Source organism: Squalius cephalus, assembly GCF_949319135.1.
Source record: "Squalius cephalus genome assembly, chromosome: 4".
Classification (NCBI taxonomy): Eukaryota; Metazoa; Chordata; class Actinopteri; order Cypriniformes; family Leuciscidae; genus Squalius; species Squalius cephalus.
In genome coordinates, this window is record NC_137125.1 from 43083766 (window position 1) to 43105705 (window position 21940).

Genomic DNA, 21940 nt, shown 5'->3' on the forward strand with positions numbered 1-21940 from the left:
TTTCTGGCAACAATTAGCCAGTAAAGTTACTGTAAATACAACTAAAATCACAGTGTTTAATTGTTTTTTATTTTACAGTGAATACACAAAATACTGTAAATGGAAGTACAGTACCCTTACTGTAAAACATATTCACAGTAACTTACTGGCAACAATTAGCCAGTAACTTACTGTAAATACAACTAAAATCACAGTATTTAATTGTTTTTGATTTCACAGTGTATACATAAAATACTGTAAATGGAAGTACAGTACCCTTACTGTAAAAAGTATTCACAGTAACTTACTGGCTAATTGTTGCCAGTAAGTTACTGTAAATTTTACGGTAAATTTTTTACAGTGTACTGTTTATCAGTATTTGTCATAATCTTACAATTTTTTTTTTTTTGTATGTTAAGTAAAGGGGGACGGAACTTGTGTGTCAACAATTTTTGTGTAAACAAATGTATTATAATAGGCTTATATAATTCCTAAAAAGGTGGGTCGCGGCTTGATGACCATGGGGAAATGTGGGTCCCATGGCCAAACTATTCAAAACATCATTCGATGTTGTGATAATCGTAATTAATAATCACAATTACAATTTCAAGGGAATAATCGACAATTATCAATTTTGTCATAATCGTTCTGTCCTACTTATTAAAATAAAATGTGCATGCATTTGACATTAATTGTTGTTTACTTGTTTGTTTATATCCATAATTAATTGATACCTGATTCCCTTACAAGAATTTTTGGCTAAAAAGTCACTGAATCGATTTCAGGTCACTGAATCGTTTCGGATCGTATCGTTCTAAATGAACCAATATCGTCCTTGAATCGTATCAACAACCATGAATCGCGAATCGAATCGAATCGAATCGTTGTTAAAACGAATCGTTACAACCCCAAATATATATATATATATATATATATATATATATATATATATATATATATATATACAGTATATATGTTTATGTATATATATATGTATATATGTAGGCTATATACTGTATATATGTATATATGTGTATATATATATATGTATATATATGTATATATACAGTCATGGTCAAAATTGATGGCACCCCTGGTAAATATGATAAAAAAATGGCTGTAAAAAATAATTCTGCATTGTTTATCCTTTTGATCTTTCCTTCAAAAAATTCGCAAAAATTTAACCTTTCATTGAAGTAAAAGAATTGAAATTAGGGGGTTAATCACATTATGAAAAAAAGTTTTTCTCCAAAACACGCTGGCCATAATTGTTGGCACCCCTAGAATTTTTTATGAGAAAAATATCTCTGAAGTATATTCCCATTAATATTTACCTGTATTTAGCACACCAGGGTGACTAGGAACATGAAATTGTCCAGCTATGACTTCTTGTTTCACAGGAGTTTATATATGAGGAAACACAAAGGCCAAATTCCCTTGCTCATCCATCACAATGAGTAAAACCACAGAATACAGTTCTGATGTGCAGCAAAAGATTGTTGAACATCACAAAATAGAAAGTGGCTGTAAGAAAATATCTAAAGAATTGAAAATCCCCATTTTGACCATCAGGGCAATAATTAAGAAGTCATAATCAACTAAAGATGTTACGAATCTGCCAGGAAGAGGACGTGTGTCTATATTGTCTTAATGGACAGTGAGGAGGAAAGTTTGAGTGGCCAAAGACTCTTCAAGGATCACAGATGGAGAATTGCAGAGATTAGTTGAGTCTTGGGGGTCAGAAAGCCTAAAAAAAATTATCTAACAACCCCTACATCACCACATGTTGTTTGGGAGGGTTTCAAGAAAAATCATCCTCACTCCTCCAAAAGTAAACTCCAGCATATTCAATTGTCAGACACGACTGGATCTTCAAAAGGGACCGGATTCTGTGGTCAGATGAAACTAAAAAAGGGATTTTTGGCAGCAAACCCAGCTGATGTGTTTGGTGCAAACGGGGATGAAGAGTACCCCATGCCTACGGTTAAATACACTGCTGGATCTTATATGTTGTGGGCCTATTTATTTGCTGGAGGTCCTGGACATCATGTTCAGATACATGGTATTATGGATTCTAGCTAATACAAACAGATAAAAAATCAAAACCTGACGGCCTCTGCTAGAAATCTTATAATGGGCCGTGGTTGGATCTTCCTTCAGGACAACGGTCCAAAACAAACATCAAAATCAACACAAAAATGGGCAACTGAGCACAAAATGAACCTTCTGCCATGACTGTCACAGTTCCCTGACCTGATGAGTGGGGTGAACTGAAGAGAAGAAGCACCAACATGAACTTGTGAATCTGAAGGATCTGGAGAGATTCTGCATGGAGGAATGGTCTCTGATCTCTTGTCAGTTATTCTCCAAACTCATCAGGCATTATAGGAGAAAACTCAGAGCTGTTATCTTGGCAAAAGGAGGTTGCAAAAAGTATTTAATAACAGGGTGCCAACAATTATGGCCAGCGTGTTTTGGAGAAAAACATTTATTTTATAATGTGATTTACCCCCCACTTTCAATTCTTTTACTTCAATGAAAGGTTAGATTTTTGTGAATTTTTTGAATGAAAGATCAAAAGGATAAACAATGCAGATTTATATTTTACAGCCATTTTTTATCATATTTATCAGGGGTGCCATCAATTTTGACCACCACTGTATATATGTATATATATATAAATTGTATCTCAGTGATATTAAAATGTGACACTTGTGTATTTGAAAAAAAAAAAAGATAATTACCATCAATTAACTGAGCATTTAATAAATTACCTGGGAAATAACTGTGATTATAGGGGTGTGTTTGAAATGGCATTCCAGAATGCGGTAAGCAATATGCTAAGATCGTTAAAAAAGTGCTTCTGTGCTTCTGCAGCTTTTTAAAATTTTATTAGTAACCCTGCAGATATAGCATTTTTACATGGTTTGAGAGCAATTGCAAGTCTTGCATACCTGCATCAGGTACAGCTGCACAGGTTTGCCTTGACCTGCCCCTGGTACATAACTTCATACACGATGTCCAAACATGAGCTCTTGCCCTGGAGGCCTGACAGATGAGTGGAGCGATGACCTCTAGGGGACATGACAGATGAGGAACGGGTGATAAGGTCACAGCGCTGTTGACAGGCATGGGCACTGCAGAGCAATTTAAGACCATTCAACTGCATCTGATCTGTGGCCTAACAGTTAGTGCACATGCTATAACATGCCATTGTGTTAAAGCATGTAACTAGTGTTTCTATTTGACTCTCAATCTCTTGTTTCTATTCTCCCATAATTTTTTTTTTTAGTAAAATTATGACCATTATAATTTTTTTTAATAATAATCTGTTAATTTGTATTTATTTAATTATTTTAAATGATGGCCATGGGCCATACATGATTTATTTTATTTTATTTTATTTTATTTTATTTTATTTTATTTTATTTTAATTTTATTTCATTTTATTTTATTTTATTTTATTATTTATTTATTTATTTATTATTTAACTTTGTTTTGAATCAACACACTGAACCCCTCATTTCTTTTTCTTTTCGTTTTCTTTTAGTAATGATGACCATAGACGCTTACAGAATTATTGCAATTGTGATTTATTCTTTTAACATTCTTTTAACATTAACATTTATTTGACTTTATTAATTTATATTTTATTTTTGGAGTACAAATTCATTGTTACTCATGGCTTTTTTGAATTGTCTTTTTTTTTTTTAAGTAAAATGATTACCCCCCCCACACACACACACACACACACACACACACACAAACACATTTTATTTATTTATTTATTTATTTATTTTGTTTTGTTTTGTTTTGAATCAACACACTCGGGGAACCTGACATCTGACAAACTGACTTTTTTTTTTTTTTGGTAATAAAATGGTGACCATGTTGAGCTTTTTGTCCTGTATGATTTATTAATTGAATTTTTTATAATTATAATATATAGAATTACAATTCTTTCATTTTATTACATTTTATTTTATTATTTTATTTGACATGTGGAGTGCTGATTTTATCTTGATAATCTTTTTTGACTTTGCAGTAATCTAAGACAGTACATAATCTCATCTCCTCTGATAAACACAAGGTTTACAGAACCGACCTCTCATCTGGTTTTCTGGATTTACTGCATTCCTAAAAGCCAACGTGTGCTATTAAAGCCAAACTGACCTGCAATCAGCTCCGTCTCTCCTGGATCCCTCATGGGTTCCAGTCCACCGCTGTGTGCGAGCTGCCCATCACAGAGGTCTATGACTACAGCCAGACAGAAGCCGTCTGGCTTTTATGAGGCTTAAGATTAAAAGATGGCACACTGTTTGATGATATATAGTCTACCAGCTGTTAAGAATTGGATACACTCTCCGTTCAGATGCTGAAGATAGACAACACAGTTATGTAAGACTGGTTTGGCCCACTACCTTCTTATTTGGTCAATTTTTCCAAGTCTTATTTACAGCCCAGTAGTCTAATAGCAGACAGCTGTCATTTCAAGTAGCCAATTTTTTTCTAGGCGATTTTCCAAATAGTTTCGTTAACCTTTGTTTTATTTAAGAATATTTTTATTTAATGAGAAATTCTTAGCATTGGCTATGACGAAACCGGTGGTCGAGGTGTTTGTTGGCTTGTTTGCGACTCACACAATAGTCGAATTGTTTTTGGGGATTGTTTGGACACGATGGGTTGGAAAAGTGTGTGTGTGTGTGTGTGTGTGTGTGGCAGCTATACAGGTATATATATTTTGCAAACCCTCCCCAGTGAGTCGTTGCTCCCTTCTTTGTCCCATGAAGGACTACATGTCCCAAGCTGCTTTGCTACACCTGGACATTGTTAGAATCCATATGTGCCACGATGAACAACTGCTGACATCTACACACTAGAACCGCCTGACTTCTGTTTTCTATCAATCTTGGGCGACTAAAATCTGGCTTGAGTGTCTCTCTCTCTTTCTCTCTCTCTCTCTCTCTTGCTGTCTGCTCTCTCCCTCCCTTACTCTTTCTCTCCAGAGTCCTCGGGCCGCACACAACTCTACCTGAAGTCGTACAAAGAGAGAGAAGCAGGAAGGTAAGGATATCTAGCATCTGAATGCTCATGCTCGCTTTTGATCTGTCTGGATGAGATTATCAGAAATCTGCTTGGCAGATTTTCTGGGGTGGACCGAAACAGTATGAACATATTGCGGATACTCGGCTTGGTAATGTTTGAGATGCTTCCAGTTCTATCAAGTACATTTTAGTTAAATCATTATATTAAGTTGTTCTAAATAATTCAGTTTGATTATTTATGAATGCATGAGCTAGTAGAAGAGAATTATTAAGCATGCATGAATTGTTATGTTGTGCTTAAACAGAGAGAGGTTTTGCAGAGCTGGATTTAATTTGCCATTTTCCTGCTATGAATAGTTTTGACACAAATACTGTGTTGCAAAATTCCGTGTGTGACACCTGCTGCAATTTATTCTTCTTTTAACCTTCATGAAATATTATTTTATTAGCCAATAATATAAAAGTACTCTTGCATTGTTCATTTACAATTCAATTATAATTCAGCATTGCACGCAAAGACCGAGGAGACATGAGGTGACGTTAATGTAACTTGAGATGAACTTGGATCTGCACATAAGAAATGTGCGTCTAGTTTGTGTGGGGAGGAACGGCTGTCTGGGCCTTTTTGCACTCTCGAGGATGAAGTCATCAATTTCCATTAGAAGAATGTCTCTGGTTTTAGTTTATGTCTGAGGTTCACAGTAGAAAGGTCTGTTGCTCTTACAATTTTTTTTTAACGTAATATTATATAACCAAAGAAACCTTCTCTTCTCTTCTCTTCTCTTCTCTTCTCTTCTCTTCTCTTCTCTTCTCTTCTCTTCTCTTCTCTTCTCTTCTCTTCTCTTCTCTTCTCTTCTCTTCTCTTCTCTTCTCCAGGTTCGATTCATCTAAGTTGTGCAGCCATGTTTGCTCTGGGCTTCTTCTTATTGGCAGGACTGGTATGTCAGAGTTTGGGTCAGTATGAGTACGAAGACGAATACTACATGCCCTACGCACCACTGGAGGGAGCATCAACTGCCAATTGTGCCCAGGAGTGCGAATGTCCCCCCAACTTCCCCACAGCTATGTACTGCAACGAGCGCAACTTGAAGTTCATTCCCATTGTGCCAACTGGAATCAAATACCTCTACCTACAGAACAACTTTATTGAGGAGATCAAGGCTGGCGTGTTCGATAACGTCACCGACCTTCGCTGGCTCGTCCTCGACAACAACAACATCACCAGCGAAAAGATCCAGGCCGGTACCATTGATAAACTGGGCAGCTTGGAGAAGCTCCTCTTCAGTCATAACAAGCTGACCAAACCCCCTAGCCTTCTTACGAAGTCTCTGGATGAGTTGAAGCTGGTTGCCAACCAGCTAAGCTCGTTCCCTGCTAGCACCTTGTCTGGGATGGAAAACCTGACCACCCTTCACCTGTCCAAGAACAAGCTGACTACTGAGAGCATCACAGGTGCCTTCAAAAGCCTCAAGTCCCTCGTTCTGCTGGACGTGAGCGAGAACAAGCTCAAGAAACTTCCCTCGGGAGTTCCAGCTTCGCTTTTGATGCTCTACGCCGACAACAACGACATCGACAGCATCCCCGGTGGCTACCTGGCCAAGCTGCCGCTCCTGCAGTATCTGCGTGTCTCCCACAACAAGCTGGCGGACTCTGGAATCCCTGCAGGTGTGTTCAACGTGTCCTCTCTCCTTGAGCTCGACCTGGCTTTCAACAAGCTGAAGACCATTCCAGAGATCAACGAATCGCTCGAGCACCTGTACCTGCAAGCCAACGAGATAAGCAGTAAGTCTTTCTCTGTGTCCGTCTGATCAAGCAACAGATTTTGCATGGTTTTTACTCCATTTCTACTACCTTTTTGTTTTTCAGAGTTTGACCTGACGAATATCTGCAAGTTCAGCTCCCCGGTCAACTACTCAAGACTGAAGACCCTGCGCTTGGATGGAAACAACATCACACACAGCAGTATGCCAGATGACACGGCTAACTGCCTACGCCAGGCCTCAGAGATCATCTTTGAATAGGGTCACATCCCGCCAGTAGTTCATCAAACAAATTAAGGCTATTGCTCTTATTAGACACGCTGATTGACATTTGCACGTCTTTATTCATGATCCTGGCAACCACATCTGGTAACTTGCACGCTGACGACAATATTTACTCTTTAAAATGTTGATGAACACGTTTTTATGAAAAATGGGCAGCAATAGTCTGGAATCTTGAAAATCTTGCACATAAAAAATCAGTCTTGTATGATATTGTACGAAGAGTAGTAGTTGAATTTGACAAGATATTCACATCTAAAGAGAGACATATTTGTGCAAATTGTGAATATCCCAGTGTGCACTCTATAAGAAGTTGCACTATATGTCATCTAACTGCATCTTAATATTTCCGCATGTTAAACACCTTAATCGCTCAAAATTGTAATCATATTATTAATAAGCCTGCCGGTAAGGAAATTAGATTGTTTAGAGTAAAAGTTATGAAAAATATCTACTTGTATATAAAATGGCTAAATGTGCAGCGATGTTGAAGGCTATCTAGAATTCAACTGAAACACTAAAATGAAATGAAATATTGCTGGACATTGTGTGAATTTGCTGAGGTTTAGCTAACTGTTAACTAAATCGTATGTTTGTTTTTTTATTTAACTGAGGAATTACAGTGCCAAAATGTTAATAGCAAACTAATAGCAGCTTGAATTTCTGAACACTGCCAACATGTATACCATATTCTACTGTATCTGCATGCAGTTCATCTTAATTTTGTAACTGTAATTGCTTTTACTTTTATGGTAAACAGCATTGATTCTTTTTGTTGTTGATGTATTCAATACAACATTTCACATCACCACAATGTTAGTCAAATCATTGAACCACAAGATTACAGTAACTTTGGCAGACTATTGTAAAAGTTTTATTTGTCCCTCATTTGTTGTTCTATTCTGTTTAAAAAAATACTAAAGCAGTTTGTTGAATAAACCAGATTTCTTACATATGTGGGGGGATACTGATGGTATCAATCATTATAATGAAGTCACATGTAATAAATATATTAATATTATACACAATATTCAAATAATATGATACATTTAGCCAAAAAATACTAATAATTGCCACTTCATTTTATCATGGCGAATTCTCTAAAGCATCATCACAGGAAATCTTCAGTAGATATTATAAATCTTCGTAAAGTCATTAATCTTATGATTCATAAGCATAAGGGCATCAATCTTGATTTGTCTAACTAAAATTAGATTTGATTCTAGCCTCTACACAAAATAGCTTCCTTTACGCACAGGCAAGCTACTCGATATTTTATTGCTGATCTTCTAGCTTGACTCTTCTGGTATGGAAAGAAACTTCTGGTATGAATCTGTCCTCCATCCTCATCCTTTCTGGCAACTCAGCCAGACTCATGAATGGACAAAGTTCTACTACAAAGTTCGAATATAGTCATGATAACAGAACTATTTCCTGTAGGAAACACGTTCTCTAGATGTCTCTAGCTGAAGTATAGGCTGTGAATATAAATATAGTGATTGTAAGATTAAAAGGCTCTGGTAGAATAGCTTGAATAGGGTGTTATTTTTGTGGCATATCCGCTGAAAGTAAACATTTAAGTTAATACTTCTTTCGAAATCATTCTATTAAGGGCTTTAGTAAGGATTATTGAAGTAGTTTTAAGATATATGTAATATTTGTGTCCATAAATCCCAGACTATGATCAAATTACCAAAAATGTCAGAGTATGTATACTGAATTTGATGGCAAACTTGATGAAGTATGCTGGTGTGTAACATAAATACTACATGGCCAACTACATCTGCTAATGCCATGTTGACATTATCCTTTGATTCACTGACCTGTGATAAAGGCCTACTAGCATAAACCACAAAAACAATTTACTTGGGCGTAAAACAAGTACAATTTAGCCCTGCGGAACAAATTTCTTAGTACTTGGTACTTATAACACTTTTACTTGAAAAGAGCTGCTCAGTTTGCTGTTCTACACCAGTTCGACGTTTGGCCACGTGCAGTTGGGATGTTCGCATATTCAGACAGAGGGCCAGTATTTGAGTTAGTTGTAAACATTCATTCCCTTCCTCAGCTCAGGACATACCTTAGATGAATCATAAAATAACCCAACATTTGGTCCATTCTTTCCCTTTACCTCTTCCAAACATCTGCTCCCATCTGTCTCTCAATCCTGAAACACACGTTCATGACAGGCACTTCAAAAGTTACAACATATATTTCTGCACAAGTCTGAGCTAGCACTAAAAATGAGTGTTTTGCTTTAAAAACAGTAGAATTGCAGGCAGACAACCCAGCATTCCAGAGGAATGGAGGGTCTGGGGTGACCATCTGATTGTTATACAGAGAGGCATTGTGGGAGTTCCTTTGTCCATGTGTTAGAAACAGATGATGGATAGGCAGTTCTGGCTTTTCATTTGAAATATCTTTGCCACTTTATAGTAGCCTGAGCATTTAAGTTCACCACAAGCTGATTTTGCAGGACCAACCACAAAAAACCTTTTGATTGCTTTGGTTTTTCCAGATTTTGATGATGAAATGCAGTTTTCGAGTATCCTCACCCTCAGTCTTGCAAAAACCCAAATGATTTTTTTCCCGTGGAACATAAAAAGAGTTCATTTGCACGAATGAATCGTTCACAATAGGATAAATGACATGCATTTAGAAAATTATGGTGATTTTACATGCTGATTGATTGAAATGTCTTGTTTTATGTTAAATTCCATAACCTAACAGTGCATTGCTAGCATATGTTGCTGTGTCATATGTTTTGTGCGAGTGTTCTTGTCAGCTGAGCAATTGAGGTCTTGCTAAAACCACCGCCTGTTATTCAGATTCTACTAAACACTGGAGAGACTTTGTGGGGGAAGAGACCATTGTGATGTTTTTTAGCTTGTCCTCCTACAGCTGATTTCTTGAGAGAGAGGACACAAGAGTTTCTTGTTGTTTAGAGTATGACTGTTGACTGAATGACTTTCATGCTATGTGAGAACACACACACAAAAAAACTTACAAAGTAAACACAGGTTCTCTGAAGGGATGAAATCGGTTTATTTGCTACATGTGATATAATTGTCAGAGAAATGTATCTTTACAGTTGGCATAAAAGTGAAATTCACCCTATCTTTATCCAAATTTTTTGCAAAACGGAAGTAAGCTATTTTCTCTGAATGTGCGAGACTTCCAAAAAACAAAGTACAGTAAATGGTAAAACTATTTGTGCTGCAAACCAGTGTGTTTATAATTATGACAATACATTCAAATAATATTGTAAGAAATACCAGTTTGCAATATCAAGCATAACGAGTTGTTTTGTACAGCTAAAAATAACTGGATACATTCAATTTATAAATTTCTGTATCCGCTCTTATGTTGGATAAATGCTCTGGAGAGTGTTATTATTGTAAAAAAAATAATTTATTCATATATTTTTAATATAAATGATCACCAGTCATTTTGTCCACTTAAACCCTACCCTTTTCTTACATTCAACTGCAAGCTTGCATTCAGATTTGCCTACATAAAATCAAATGGATAGAACCAGGACTCTTGTCTTTTTCTTCTACATTAATCGCTACTTTAAATATTGAGAAGCTGCATAATATCTGTAAAGTGTGATGGTAAGTCTGGCTTATTTCCGTGAATTGGTTCTTTCAAACAGTTTGTTTAAAGAAATGTTTTGAGTCACCAAACCCAAATCAAGTTATTTTAATGAGACATTGGCTTAAGAATTGCTCTGGGCTACATTTCTTAAAAGGAGATCCTAAAGACCATTGGTGCCAATGGTTACTACAATCTACTTCGGCTTACAATGCTTTTGGGAAATGCAGCCCTAAACAGGCAAGGGTGATTAATGAATCATTCAGACTGATTTTGTGAAACAGTTGAGCCAATTAATTGAAAAGATCGAACTCAAAATAATTTATTCTTGAATTAAACATTGCTGGTGTAAAGAAAAAAAAAAAAAAAAAACTTTTGTGGAGCTTTTTGGGCATGACCAGACATCTGGAGATCTGAAAGTGCATGTGTACTTTGATTGTGTGGGAATGTGTGAGATTTGATGGTCCCAAATACTTAAGAACAGAAATCATGAATCCTCTTTTATTTAAGACAATAGCATCCTTTCAATAGGACAAAGTTTTAAATTATGCAATGGGACTTTAATTAGTGTCCTACCCAAATAAAAGACCTCCTATATCCCACTTTTCTCTTCTCCATCTTGAAATGTCTACAATAGGATCCAGATGTTGAAACAGATGTCGCCTGGTTACTACACACTGCCCTTTCATTCATTGTGAAGCTATGCACAGCTCAAGGAGAGAGAGAGAGAGACCTACTGGGATATATCAAGAGTGCTGGATTAACCCTCTAACATCATTGTAATTTCACCAGTTTTTGCATTCCAGCTTAATTCCACCTTCACAGGTTGGGACGAGTCTCCATCAGTGCAAAATGACAGCTTGATGATGTGCATTGCCCAGGGGGGCCTAGTTTAATGGGGTATATGATCCCTCAAAGTTGTGAGTGATGGAGATGAGATATGTCTATTGAAAAGAAAGACTTAAATGTCTCGAAGCCTGTGTGTTTGACTGCAAGGGCTACGAGCCCCCAGTTCCCGAGACTCCACAGACCCTTACTGTACAAAGAGAAGAGAGTAAGAAAAGAGAAGAAAGTGCTGTGCTAGAAATAAGTTCCCAATGCACGCTTGCGGAAAGACAACTCCACACGTATCTGTCAAACATTTACACACCCCCTTTTCAACCTCACCAGCTGATGTCAAAGGTTTGGCCTTGGGGATGTTACACTGCAAACAATAGTAATCTAATAAGGCTGTGTCTTCTGATGCATGTCCGGACCAGAAAGAAAGAGGGAGAAACTGCAGACTGGACTCAAACTGGAGAAGAAAGCAGGCGGACCAAGAGATTGACTGCATCCCCAAAAACAGAAACAGACACTTTTGCCTCCACCTGCGCAAACCAAAATCAGCTCTATGACTGAGATGAGCAGGTAATGTTTTCATATTTTTTTTATTTTTTTTTGTGGTGGTGATGCAATAAGGAAGTGGGTGGTGGGTATAGGGGGTTCATGGTTTATCTGTTGTGGAGTATTGAGTTATTTTAAACAAAATATTTTCCTTATTTTTATGTTTCTCTGCACCTCTGCTGCAGATCTTCATATAAAATAATGAATTTCATATAATTTCATTTAATTGGGTAACACTTTATTTTGATGGTCCCCTTTAAACATTCTGTTGACTAATAGTAACGTTTTACCTACATGTCAATTAACTCTCATTAGAGTATTAGTAGACTGTCTGCTTAGTATCTGCCAACACTTAATGTGATGGTACACCAACAGACATTCTACTAATTATAAGTAACTTTGCAAGTATGTGCCAATTTATTCTACTAACCATTACCTTAACACCTAACAGTCTACTAATATACTCTGAGAGTTAGTTGACACATAGGTGCAATGTTACTAATAGTCAACAGAATGTCAAAATAAAATAAAGTAAAAAATAAAGAGTAACCTTTAACTATAATTGAATTTTTTTAATAACCATCATCTACAGGCTCACAAACTTGAAATGTATATGTATTTCTTATGTAGTGCTATTCACTGAGCTAACATTGAAATGGCTTGTGTAATACTGATAAAAATGGCAAAAAAAAAAAAAAGTAACCATGATAGCACCTTGGTATTTTTTTAAATGGTATAAATCAAAATACTATTGTACATGTCATCACTGTACCAGAATCTAGCACAGCACAGGAAAGTCTCAGATGTTGCTTGTGTAAGCAACATTGTTAAAATGTGCAATTAATTATTTCAACTTTAATTATCTTTTTGTAGTTAAGTGATGCTCTTTCTGAATAATATTTATATCAAAGAAAATGCAGCATTTTGTTGTAACATAACTGCCTGAGACAAAATGCCCCAAACAGGAAATTAAATGAGAGCATGTGTTTCTTTTTAGGAGAAGCATAATGTGCCACAGTTGTCTTGACCATGTTGTCATATCTCAAGCATCATTTCTTTTTAACATCTTTGATGAATTTTATCCTTGTTCTAGTCAAATATGCTTGTAAATGATTTTACTAAAGGTAATTACACAAAGGTGTTCAAATGTTGTTTGAACACAAAAAGTGTTGGTGAGTGAAGTGAGTTGTCATGAGGATATTCTCAAATATTTAACAATTAGCATTAGCACAGGTAGCATAAGCACTTAGCACAATGCAGTTGTGACTGATTTGATCATAGGCAACGGATGTGATTAATTAATCCCTGCTACTCAAGACAAAGCAAGACATTACAGGTCAGAAAGTTTCCCTGTGCACATTTAAGGGGTCAGTTTTGAAAAAGGCTCAAAAATCACAAACATGATTTCATTGGCTGTTGCTCATTGCTTCTCTCGCACGAGTCAAGACAATGCACTTACCTGAAGACTGGGTGATTAGAAAATCCAGTCTGAAATTTGTAAGCCGTGTCTAGTCTCACAGGTGCAGACATGTAAAGAGTTGGCACTTGCTATGATCTGGGGCTTTTGTCGCAGACTAGTCACAAACTTGAAAGGGTGACAAGGTTTAGTCTTGTAGTGTGATCTTGGTTTCAGAGACTCATAGAGTATAGCAAATTTCCCAATGTATATTGTTATTGCACAGTTTGTATGCTTGTATTGAAGTCATCTTTGAAATAAAGTTAAACAGATATCCAAGGTACAGAGTAATTTAATAGACTTAAACATCTTGCAGCTAGATACAAATTGCTGCCCCAAGAATGACCTCTTGTCGTGTCCTGACACTCTCTGTTTAGAGCTCTTTTACATTCCTGTGAATAATAGGTTTTAAATTCTGTAATTGGATTAGTTTGGTGTTTGTACTCTTTGCCCTTAGACCACTGGTTCTAACGTAGAGCTGCACCATCCTTGACACGAGATGCTAATAGACTGGATTACTAATGGTCTCAACTGGAGGAGCCCATTGCAGCGGATTACAATGACAAGGTGTTGTTGTCGTCATTGGAATTGAGAAGTAATCAGCACTTGGCAGTCAAACAACGACACCATATGTGGCTACCTGTGCCAACTACAAATCCGCCTCTAAATCCAGACTAGTGCTCCCGTGGGGACAAAAATCTCAGCTCAGTTGTTTTGGTGATCGTGCACATTAGCAGAATTTTTTCATTACTGATTTTGCAACTGTTGGCATCTACAAAAATAAGGTGGGCCAAATGTCATTTACCAGTCAAACTGGGAGTCCTCATGAAGATAGATAGATAGATAGATAGATAGATAGATAGATAGATAGATAGATAGATAGATAGATAGATAGATAGATAGATAGATAGATAGATAGATAGATAGATAGATAGATCTGATCAAGACATTTGTTTACTCAAAAGACAGGAGACAGGTGGTGTTGTGAGGGGCGATGAAGAAAAGGATGAAGAATCCAACGTAATATATAGGCCTGTATTAGCCTAATTATAACTGGGCCAAGGCTCATGTCTTCTTTTGACCAACACGCCAGTGTCCGTCCACAAAGGATTATGACTCTTGATCTCGAGAGCCTATGATTGGCTAAGGTTGTGTCCAGTGTGCTGTCTGTGAAGGGATCATGAGATATCATTGACACTACAAATAGGGGCAGGAGATGGCAAAATAGCTCAGTTGAGACATCTGTACCCACAGCAAAAGATACAGTAGAAGAGCCCCAAGAAGACAAAGGTAGGTCTCTAGCATAGCATTTGTGCAATGATTCTGTGCATTAGAAATATTTTGGGAAGGATATTGTCAGTTTCTTCTACACTATAGGAGAAAGCCTCTGTCCTCCAGAAATGCATACTGTGGGCTATGAGTCATTTTTACATCTGCTTTAATCTTAATGGCTTTGTGTTTATTTTGTCTTGGTTTAACATAGAAGTATGCTGCTTAATTTAGGGTACTAAAGATATCAGCTGTTTTTTCTGCAAAGCCAGTTTGGAGGTCATGATTTAAAAATATTTTTCTTACTTTTTAGAGATCTTTACAGGTGAAGCTGGTTTCACCTGACCTGTTCACTAGATATCCAGAGCTTCCCTTTGATCCCCTCTGGTTTAGTGTGAGAACGCTGCCCACAGAAAATGATCTCCAGACAGTCGATTATAGAGCTCAGAACCAAAAATTTAAACCAATACCAGATGAGAGAGAAAGCTCAGCTATGAATACGTGTTAACATATTGTTTCTTGAGCTTTCTCTCTCTGTTTGCTGTTTCTTTTATCCTTACATGATAAATTTAAGCCAAGAGAAATATGTGGATGTCAGCAAAGAAACTTCTGAGGGGAAACCATAATACACATTAGACAAAGTTCAAACATGCATTTGACAGATATAAATGTTTAAAGGTCAAATGGGAATACAACAAATTGAACCTGGCCAACGGATGCCTAATGTGTAGGTGTCCTCATTGCAACATGAGGGCCAGGTGTTGTTAAATTGCCATGATTGTTATACCTTGTTCTCTCTAGAAGTAGTCAGACATGCACATACCTGAAGCCTATTGTTTCCCAGAGTCCAAGAGGTAACTGTCTTCTGAATGGAGATGAGTAGCACTACGCCAGGCTTAAGTCAATTAAGGCTGACCTGGCAGCATATTCTGAGTTTAAGAGGATTACCACTTAAAAGATGAAGACATAGGAAATGATTATCTTAACTAGAGGATGTTCCTAATTTTTTTTGTCAATGAGTTTATCCACTTGGAAAGAACCTGAGGTAATTGTAGGGTGGTTTGTGTGGCGGTGGACAGCTAGGAACATTATTTCAGACCTTGTGACACGGGGGGCAACTCATTGAAGGGAGAAGCCCTTCAATTTTTGTGCCAAGTCCTGTGAACTTTAGTGACAGTCCTGTTTAGAACTAAAATGAAGTCTCTAATTTTATCTCTAAGAGTTTTATAGTTTTAATATTGTTAACAGCTAATTTCTACTTCTTTAGGTTAAACCTAACCATGAAGTGGCTCATGGTTGCATTTGTGGCCCTAGTTTTGGCCAGCCAAGTCTGCTCTGATGAAGTTCCCTACGAGCACATGATCTCTCAGCTCCAGGCATGTCCTAAAGAGTGCCACTGCCCTCCAAACTTCCCTAACGCTGTCTACTGTGACAACAAGGGTCTGAAACGCATTCCTGTCATCCCTCCCTATACCTGGTACCTGTACCTCCAGAACAATCTCATTGATGTCCTCTCAAACGATGCTCTGCGCAATGCCACACAACTTAGGTGGATCAACCTTAACCGCAACAAAATCACAAGTGAAGGCTTGGGGGTTGATGCTCTTAAGGATTTGTCTAACCTTGTACACCTTTACATGGAAGACAACTTGCTGACTTCCATTCCATCTCCTCTGCCTGTCAAATTAGAGCAGTTACGGCTGTCTCGAAACAGAATCTCAAAGATCCCAGCCGGTGTCTTCTCTGGGATGGACCGTCTCACCTTGCTGGATCTGCAAAGCAACAAGCTTCAGGATGATGCAGTGACTGAGGTCAGTCTGAAAGGCCTCAATAACTTGATCCAGATAAATTTAGCAAAGAATCAGCTAAACAGCATGCCCCTCGGCCTACCACCCACAACTACACAGATCTTTTTGGATGGCAACAACATTGAGAAGATTCCGGGTGAGTACTTCAAGGGTCTTCCGAAAGTGGCGTCTCTCAGGCTCAACCGCAATAAGCTGGCTAATGGAGGTATCCCAAAAAACGTGTTTAACCTTTCCAGCATCCTGGATCTACAGCTTTCTCACAACCAGCTCACAGAAGTGCCCGTTATCTCTTCTGGCCTGGAGCACCTGCATCTAGATCACAATAAGATCAAGAGTAAGTCCATAACTCTTTTTTTTTTTCCTAAAACATTTAGGAATTAATTTATACAGACATGTCTCAAAAGTACCACAGTTCATACTTTTGCTTTGGTGTGGACAAAAAACTACAAGTATCTGAAACTTGTAACTTCATTTTGACCATGAGATACTGTATTCTGTCATTTTCATAGGTGTGAATAGCTCTGACATCTGTCCACCTGGTGCACTTGATGATTACCTTGATGAGAACGGCCCACGTCTCCGTTACCTTCGCCTTGATGGTAATGAGATCAAACCCCCCATTCCACGAGAGCTGATGATGTGTTTCCGTCTCCTCAGGGCTATTGTCATATGAAGGTGCCAGACCATCTAGATACTCCTGTCCATTTCATCTACCAGAACTGAATATGCATGTAAACTAAAACACTAGAAAAGAGTCCAATAAAGGACTATATTTTTGGAAAGTATTTTAAAATATTGAAAACTATACACTGCTGAAAAGACCAGCCAAGACTGGAATGAATTTCCATGCTAGTCCAGAATGACTCATGCTTGTTTGTACTGTACTAGTGCTGGTCTAGCTAGTGGGCCAGTGAAACTAAGCTGATAAAACTTTTTAACTAGCATGATCTTTCTGGTGGAGCTTTTGTCCAAGAAAGCACATCTAGTTAAGCTAGTTAAAAAGCTGGGTGGGGATATCAGTATCCAAAATATGAGATATTCTGGGGGTCTCCTGTTCTGGTCTTTTCAGCAGGGTTGAGATCCATAAGACTGGTTCATATGTGCATTTGCGAATGGTTTCTCATGGCTGTATTAGAAAACCACTGTGCCTTCCTTAATTCCATGCATATGGGGAACTAGCAGGCTAAGCTCCTAAATATAATTGTGCTCATTTGCATATAATGTCATTTCCCCATCCTGTGTTATTTTTATTTCAAACAAATCGATCTTAGCAGGTGTACCATTACCCCAAAACTTTTACCTCACCACACAATTCTGGGGTGTTTTTGGACAGATGAGTTGTGGTCTGATTATGGAGCCAAATTTTCTGGTAGTGAACTTAGTACATAGCGGTGGTTTATTGTATTTTATTGAATGCATGGTAACTCTCAGTAACAGCACCAACAGAAGTTTGAAATTTGAGAAACTTTAGAAATCACAATTGTTTATTGCCTCTGTTGTAGCGATTGACATGTTCTGACATAAGTTTACTTCTACTTTTTTAAATATTTCATTACATCTTTGTACAATCAATATTTCAATATTCAATCAATATTTAGTGACATTCATTTTATAGATTGAGCACTTCAGATTTATTCACTGTCATTAATTGTAGTGTTACATTCTGATTATTAATATATAAATACAGTTTAAATTTAGCAGTTGACAATGGTACTACCAGTGAACCTTCTAGATTGATTTTAAGATTTATTTTCTTCTAGGGTATATAAAATAATGTGAATATTCTTTTTCAACGCACAAATGTGACAATTATTTTTCATGTTTTCATTTATCATTCTTTGCAGAAAAATGACAGGAATTAGGATTGACAAAAGGGAAAATCTAAGATGAGATAACTTTTGTTTGATGTTCCTGATTAAACTGGTTTCAATGGTCCAGCATTGTCTCTGCACTCATTTTATATACATGTATACATAAAAAGATTTTGGTTACTGAAAACTCATAGAGCTTTGAGAACAAGGACCTGAAGGGTCCAAATCAAGTAGAGCAGCCAGTCAGGCAACCTCATAAAGGAAGCTATAATCCACAAACAGTGTATTCATCTACAAAAATGTAACATGTGTTTAGACTTTATTTCAACAAGCACCCAGTTTTAGCTTTTGCTAAACATTTAGTGTCAGCAAAAAGCAATTCCAGTCTTTAAAAACGGTTTGTTTAATAAGATTTTCAGATGAATTGCGAAACTTCTCATGAGAATATGGCGTATGAGATCTTCTATACCAGCACATATTTATGATTCAAGAGCTTTGCGGTTACAGACCCCTTTGAATGTACAACAAAAAATTTGAACACTTTCTTTGAATTATTTATACATATCTGACAGAGAGGAAGAACAACAGTGAGTGCACAGTGTATCAGTTGAAGCAATGGCTGCATTTATACTGCAAGCCTAATGCATATATATGGTCGCATCAGTTACGCTGACTTTAGACATAACTTACTGTGTTGCATTAAATCCCCCACTACACAGTGCAGGCCTGTGCTGCTCAAATTGATCGTGCAAGTAAATGGATTTGCTTGGCGCTGCTCAGTGGGTTTGCATGGCTACTGGTGCATGCCATATGGTTCAGCTAAGCACTTCTTCTGGTGCCTCTTAAAGCTCAACTATAAAACAGGCTGCAAATAGTAGATATGTTTACCCACCCGTTAAACGTCACAATTAATCAAACAAAGCAAGATTAGTGGTTAAACGTGTCAGTGAGACTGAAACAAAATGCAGTATGTGCCATTTGCTATTAATTTAAATTGCTTGACAGTCCCAGTCCTTAACGGACTAATATTGGATGTTTATTTCATGTGACACAAGAAATATGATTACAGAGCCACCAAAAAAGAGAATTAGTATGGAAAAAGAGATTGAGGCCTGTAATAACATCCCACCGTATACCACTTCCTAATAGGTTAGCAGGTTTTCTACAGTGTGATGCATCTAGGTAGTAAGCAGAGGTCTGAGTTGTATCACAGAGTCCTGGCGCAGAGCAGAATGGAGGTCTTTACTCTTCTCAGCATTGCACTAACAGAGGAGCCTTACAGAGGGCCCATTGTGAGCTGGGGCCCTGCAGATCCCTACATGAAAGCAGAGTATGCCTCACGCTCACCTCAGGAAAAGGAAGACAAATATCTCATAGTTAGGACTGAATAACTTATGTGTCTCTTTGGGAAACAAAAAAGAAAGATGGTGTAAGGGATTAAAGGATTTTCGCAGTTGGGGGTCTGTCAGCGTGCAAATTTTGTGTCTGTTCAATGTGTGTGTGTGTGTGTGTGTGTGTGTGTTGCAGTGTGGTATGGGGTGGGCGCTGCTGTAGATGTGACCAAAACTCAATTTCTCCCTTTTCTCGGTCTCATTTCTTACCTTCACACACACAGGTAGGTAGGGCACACAGGTCTGGGAGTGTGTGCACACTAACACGTCACACACCCAGAAGCATCCACATACAGATACACACTCGCATTCTCACTGTGAGTGACCTGTTGCCATTGGCCAGGCCCACCAACCCTCTGCCTGTCCGATCTGAAGAACAGGACCATTTGGGAAAAGAGGAGAAAGAGGTAAGGGTTCTTCTGTATGTTCGTCTAAATGCTGGTGCTGTGCTTTAGAGCAGGGATCGGACACAAGGGCTTCCCCTTCTGCTTCGGAGCCTCAGTGATACTTGGCACTTGGTACCTCAGTGACTCTACTGAGGCTTTCATTGGTTTTTATTGATTTTTTTGTCTCGTATATGACTGGCTTTATGATATAATATACGGGTGCACTCCATGGTATTTATTATAAATCTATTTGTAATTCTTGTAACAATAATGCACATTTGCAAAGCCACAAAAATTAAAATACACACAACCTACTTTACTGAGACTTGGATTGCTGGCTTGATGATATAATACTTCTATTCTCCATGATCTACATGAATATTCTTATAATTTTGACAGTGATTTAGAACAGTTTAAAGTGGGCGAACAGGTGACCTGTGTGGCAATGATGGCAATTCATGTGTGTTCTTTATATTCGTCAGTTTTCCATTCCTTGTTTTTTGGGGGGTTCATTTTGGGTGTGATGATGTTTCTGCTTGATTTTAAGAGGATAGTTGATTTTGTTAAGCTTTACAAATCTAAGAGTATTTGCAGAAAATGTGATGAAGAGCTGTAAATACTGTTACAGACTGTTGATGTCTTATACATTGTTAATGTGTTTAAGGTCAAAGGCCGTATTACAGAAACTTCCTGTTTTAAACCTTCAAATCTGATAAGTTATAATGGAAATTGTCAGGGTTACTAAACAGATAAGATATGTCACTAATATGTGTTTACTTAAGCTACAGAGCTTGTATATTTTTGCATTTTGACTTATTGGGAGATAAAAAGTCATAAATTTGCCGATATTGGCTGCACCACTAGAAGAAGAAATAGTAGAATCAATGAGCATGAGGAATGCTGTTGGGTAGAGCCAAAAACAACATAGGGATAGTTAGTTCTAACACACATACTCACACGGGGTGTACACACTGCAAACACTGCCGGGAGTGTGTAAAAGCCGAGCTCTGTGTTCAGTATAGTCCCTCTTTGAGCATTTTCCTGTTGAAGCTGTCAGGCATTGGTACACTACAGCTTTAATGAGAGACGATTTTTCTTTCATAGATACAAACTGAACTAGTTTTTTTGTCTTTTTTTTCGATATTACCACTATTTAATATCTATTCATGATGTGATGTGATGGCATGTCTTGATTGGCTGTCAGAAGCCCACAGGGAACTGATTTATGTTTAAAAATGCAGCGGTTTCTAGAGAGCAGCTATGCCCTAAAATAGCCTTTCACTGAGTTACATGGATGTGTGTGCATGAAAGAGAGAGAGAGAGAGAGAGATAGTAACTCACTGCCATGCTGTCCACAAACCTCGGTGGAATTTCGAACTTGAGTGTAGAGTCAGACACTCATAAAGGGGCTCTGTAAGAGTTCGCCCTCTCTTTCTTTCTCTTGGTTCGTTCTCTCCGTCTCACCCTGAGGACCAGAACTTGGTCTGCCCATCAAGTGCACTCTTCTCTTCTTCCACTCCAGTTGGTCATTGCTTTCCTCTGAGCCTCTTATCATTCAAAAGAAATGTATTCTCTACTGTTAGAGAAAAAATAACATTATGGGTTATATATTAAACATGAGAAAGAATACAAAGCAATACATGTGGGATTGAGATTAAGTAGATGAGTATGAGAAAGTATATGAGAACTGATAATACTTCAGTTAAATATTTATCATAGACACCATTAAAATTTTAGAGTTTTGGTCATTGTTTGTTAAGAACCATAGGGCCATGT

At 37.6% G+C, this 21940-nt stretch overlaps 2 protein-coding genes across 3 annotated transcripts; both read left to right on the plus strand.

Moving 5' to 3' along the window:
* Positions 1-4661: 4661 nt before the first annotated feature.
* On the plus strand, positions 4662-7874 carry lum (lumican). The gene is made up of 3 exons (XM_079868269.1): positions 4662-5043; positions 5901-6806; positions 6891-7874. Exons 2-3 carry the CDS (start codon positions 5927-5929, stop codon positions 7043-7045), a joined length of 1035 nt encoding a protein of 344 aa, XP_079724395.1. The 5' UTR covers positions 4662-5043; positions 5901-5926; the 3' UTR covers positions 7046-7874.
* Positions 7875-11919: 4045 nt separating this feature from the next.
* Positions 11920-18514, plus strand: kera (keratocan). Of its 2 annotated transcripts, none has more exons than XM_079868317.1 (3): positions 11920-12067; positions 16036-16910; positions 17086-18514. In XM_079868317.1, the coding sequence occupies exons 1-3, from the start codon at positions 12051-12053 to the stop codon at positions 17247-17249; spliced, it is 1056 nt and encodes a 351-aa protein (XP_079724443.1). In that variant the 5' UTR covers positions 11920-12050; the 3' UTR covers positions 17250-18514. The 2 variants fall into 2 exon arrangements, with proteins under 2 accessions (XP_079724443.1, XP_079724444.1); XM_079868318.1 differs by lacking the exon at positions 11920-12067 and adding an exon at positions 14665-14789.
* Positions 18515-21940: the final 3426 nt, after the last annotated feature.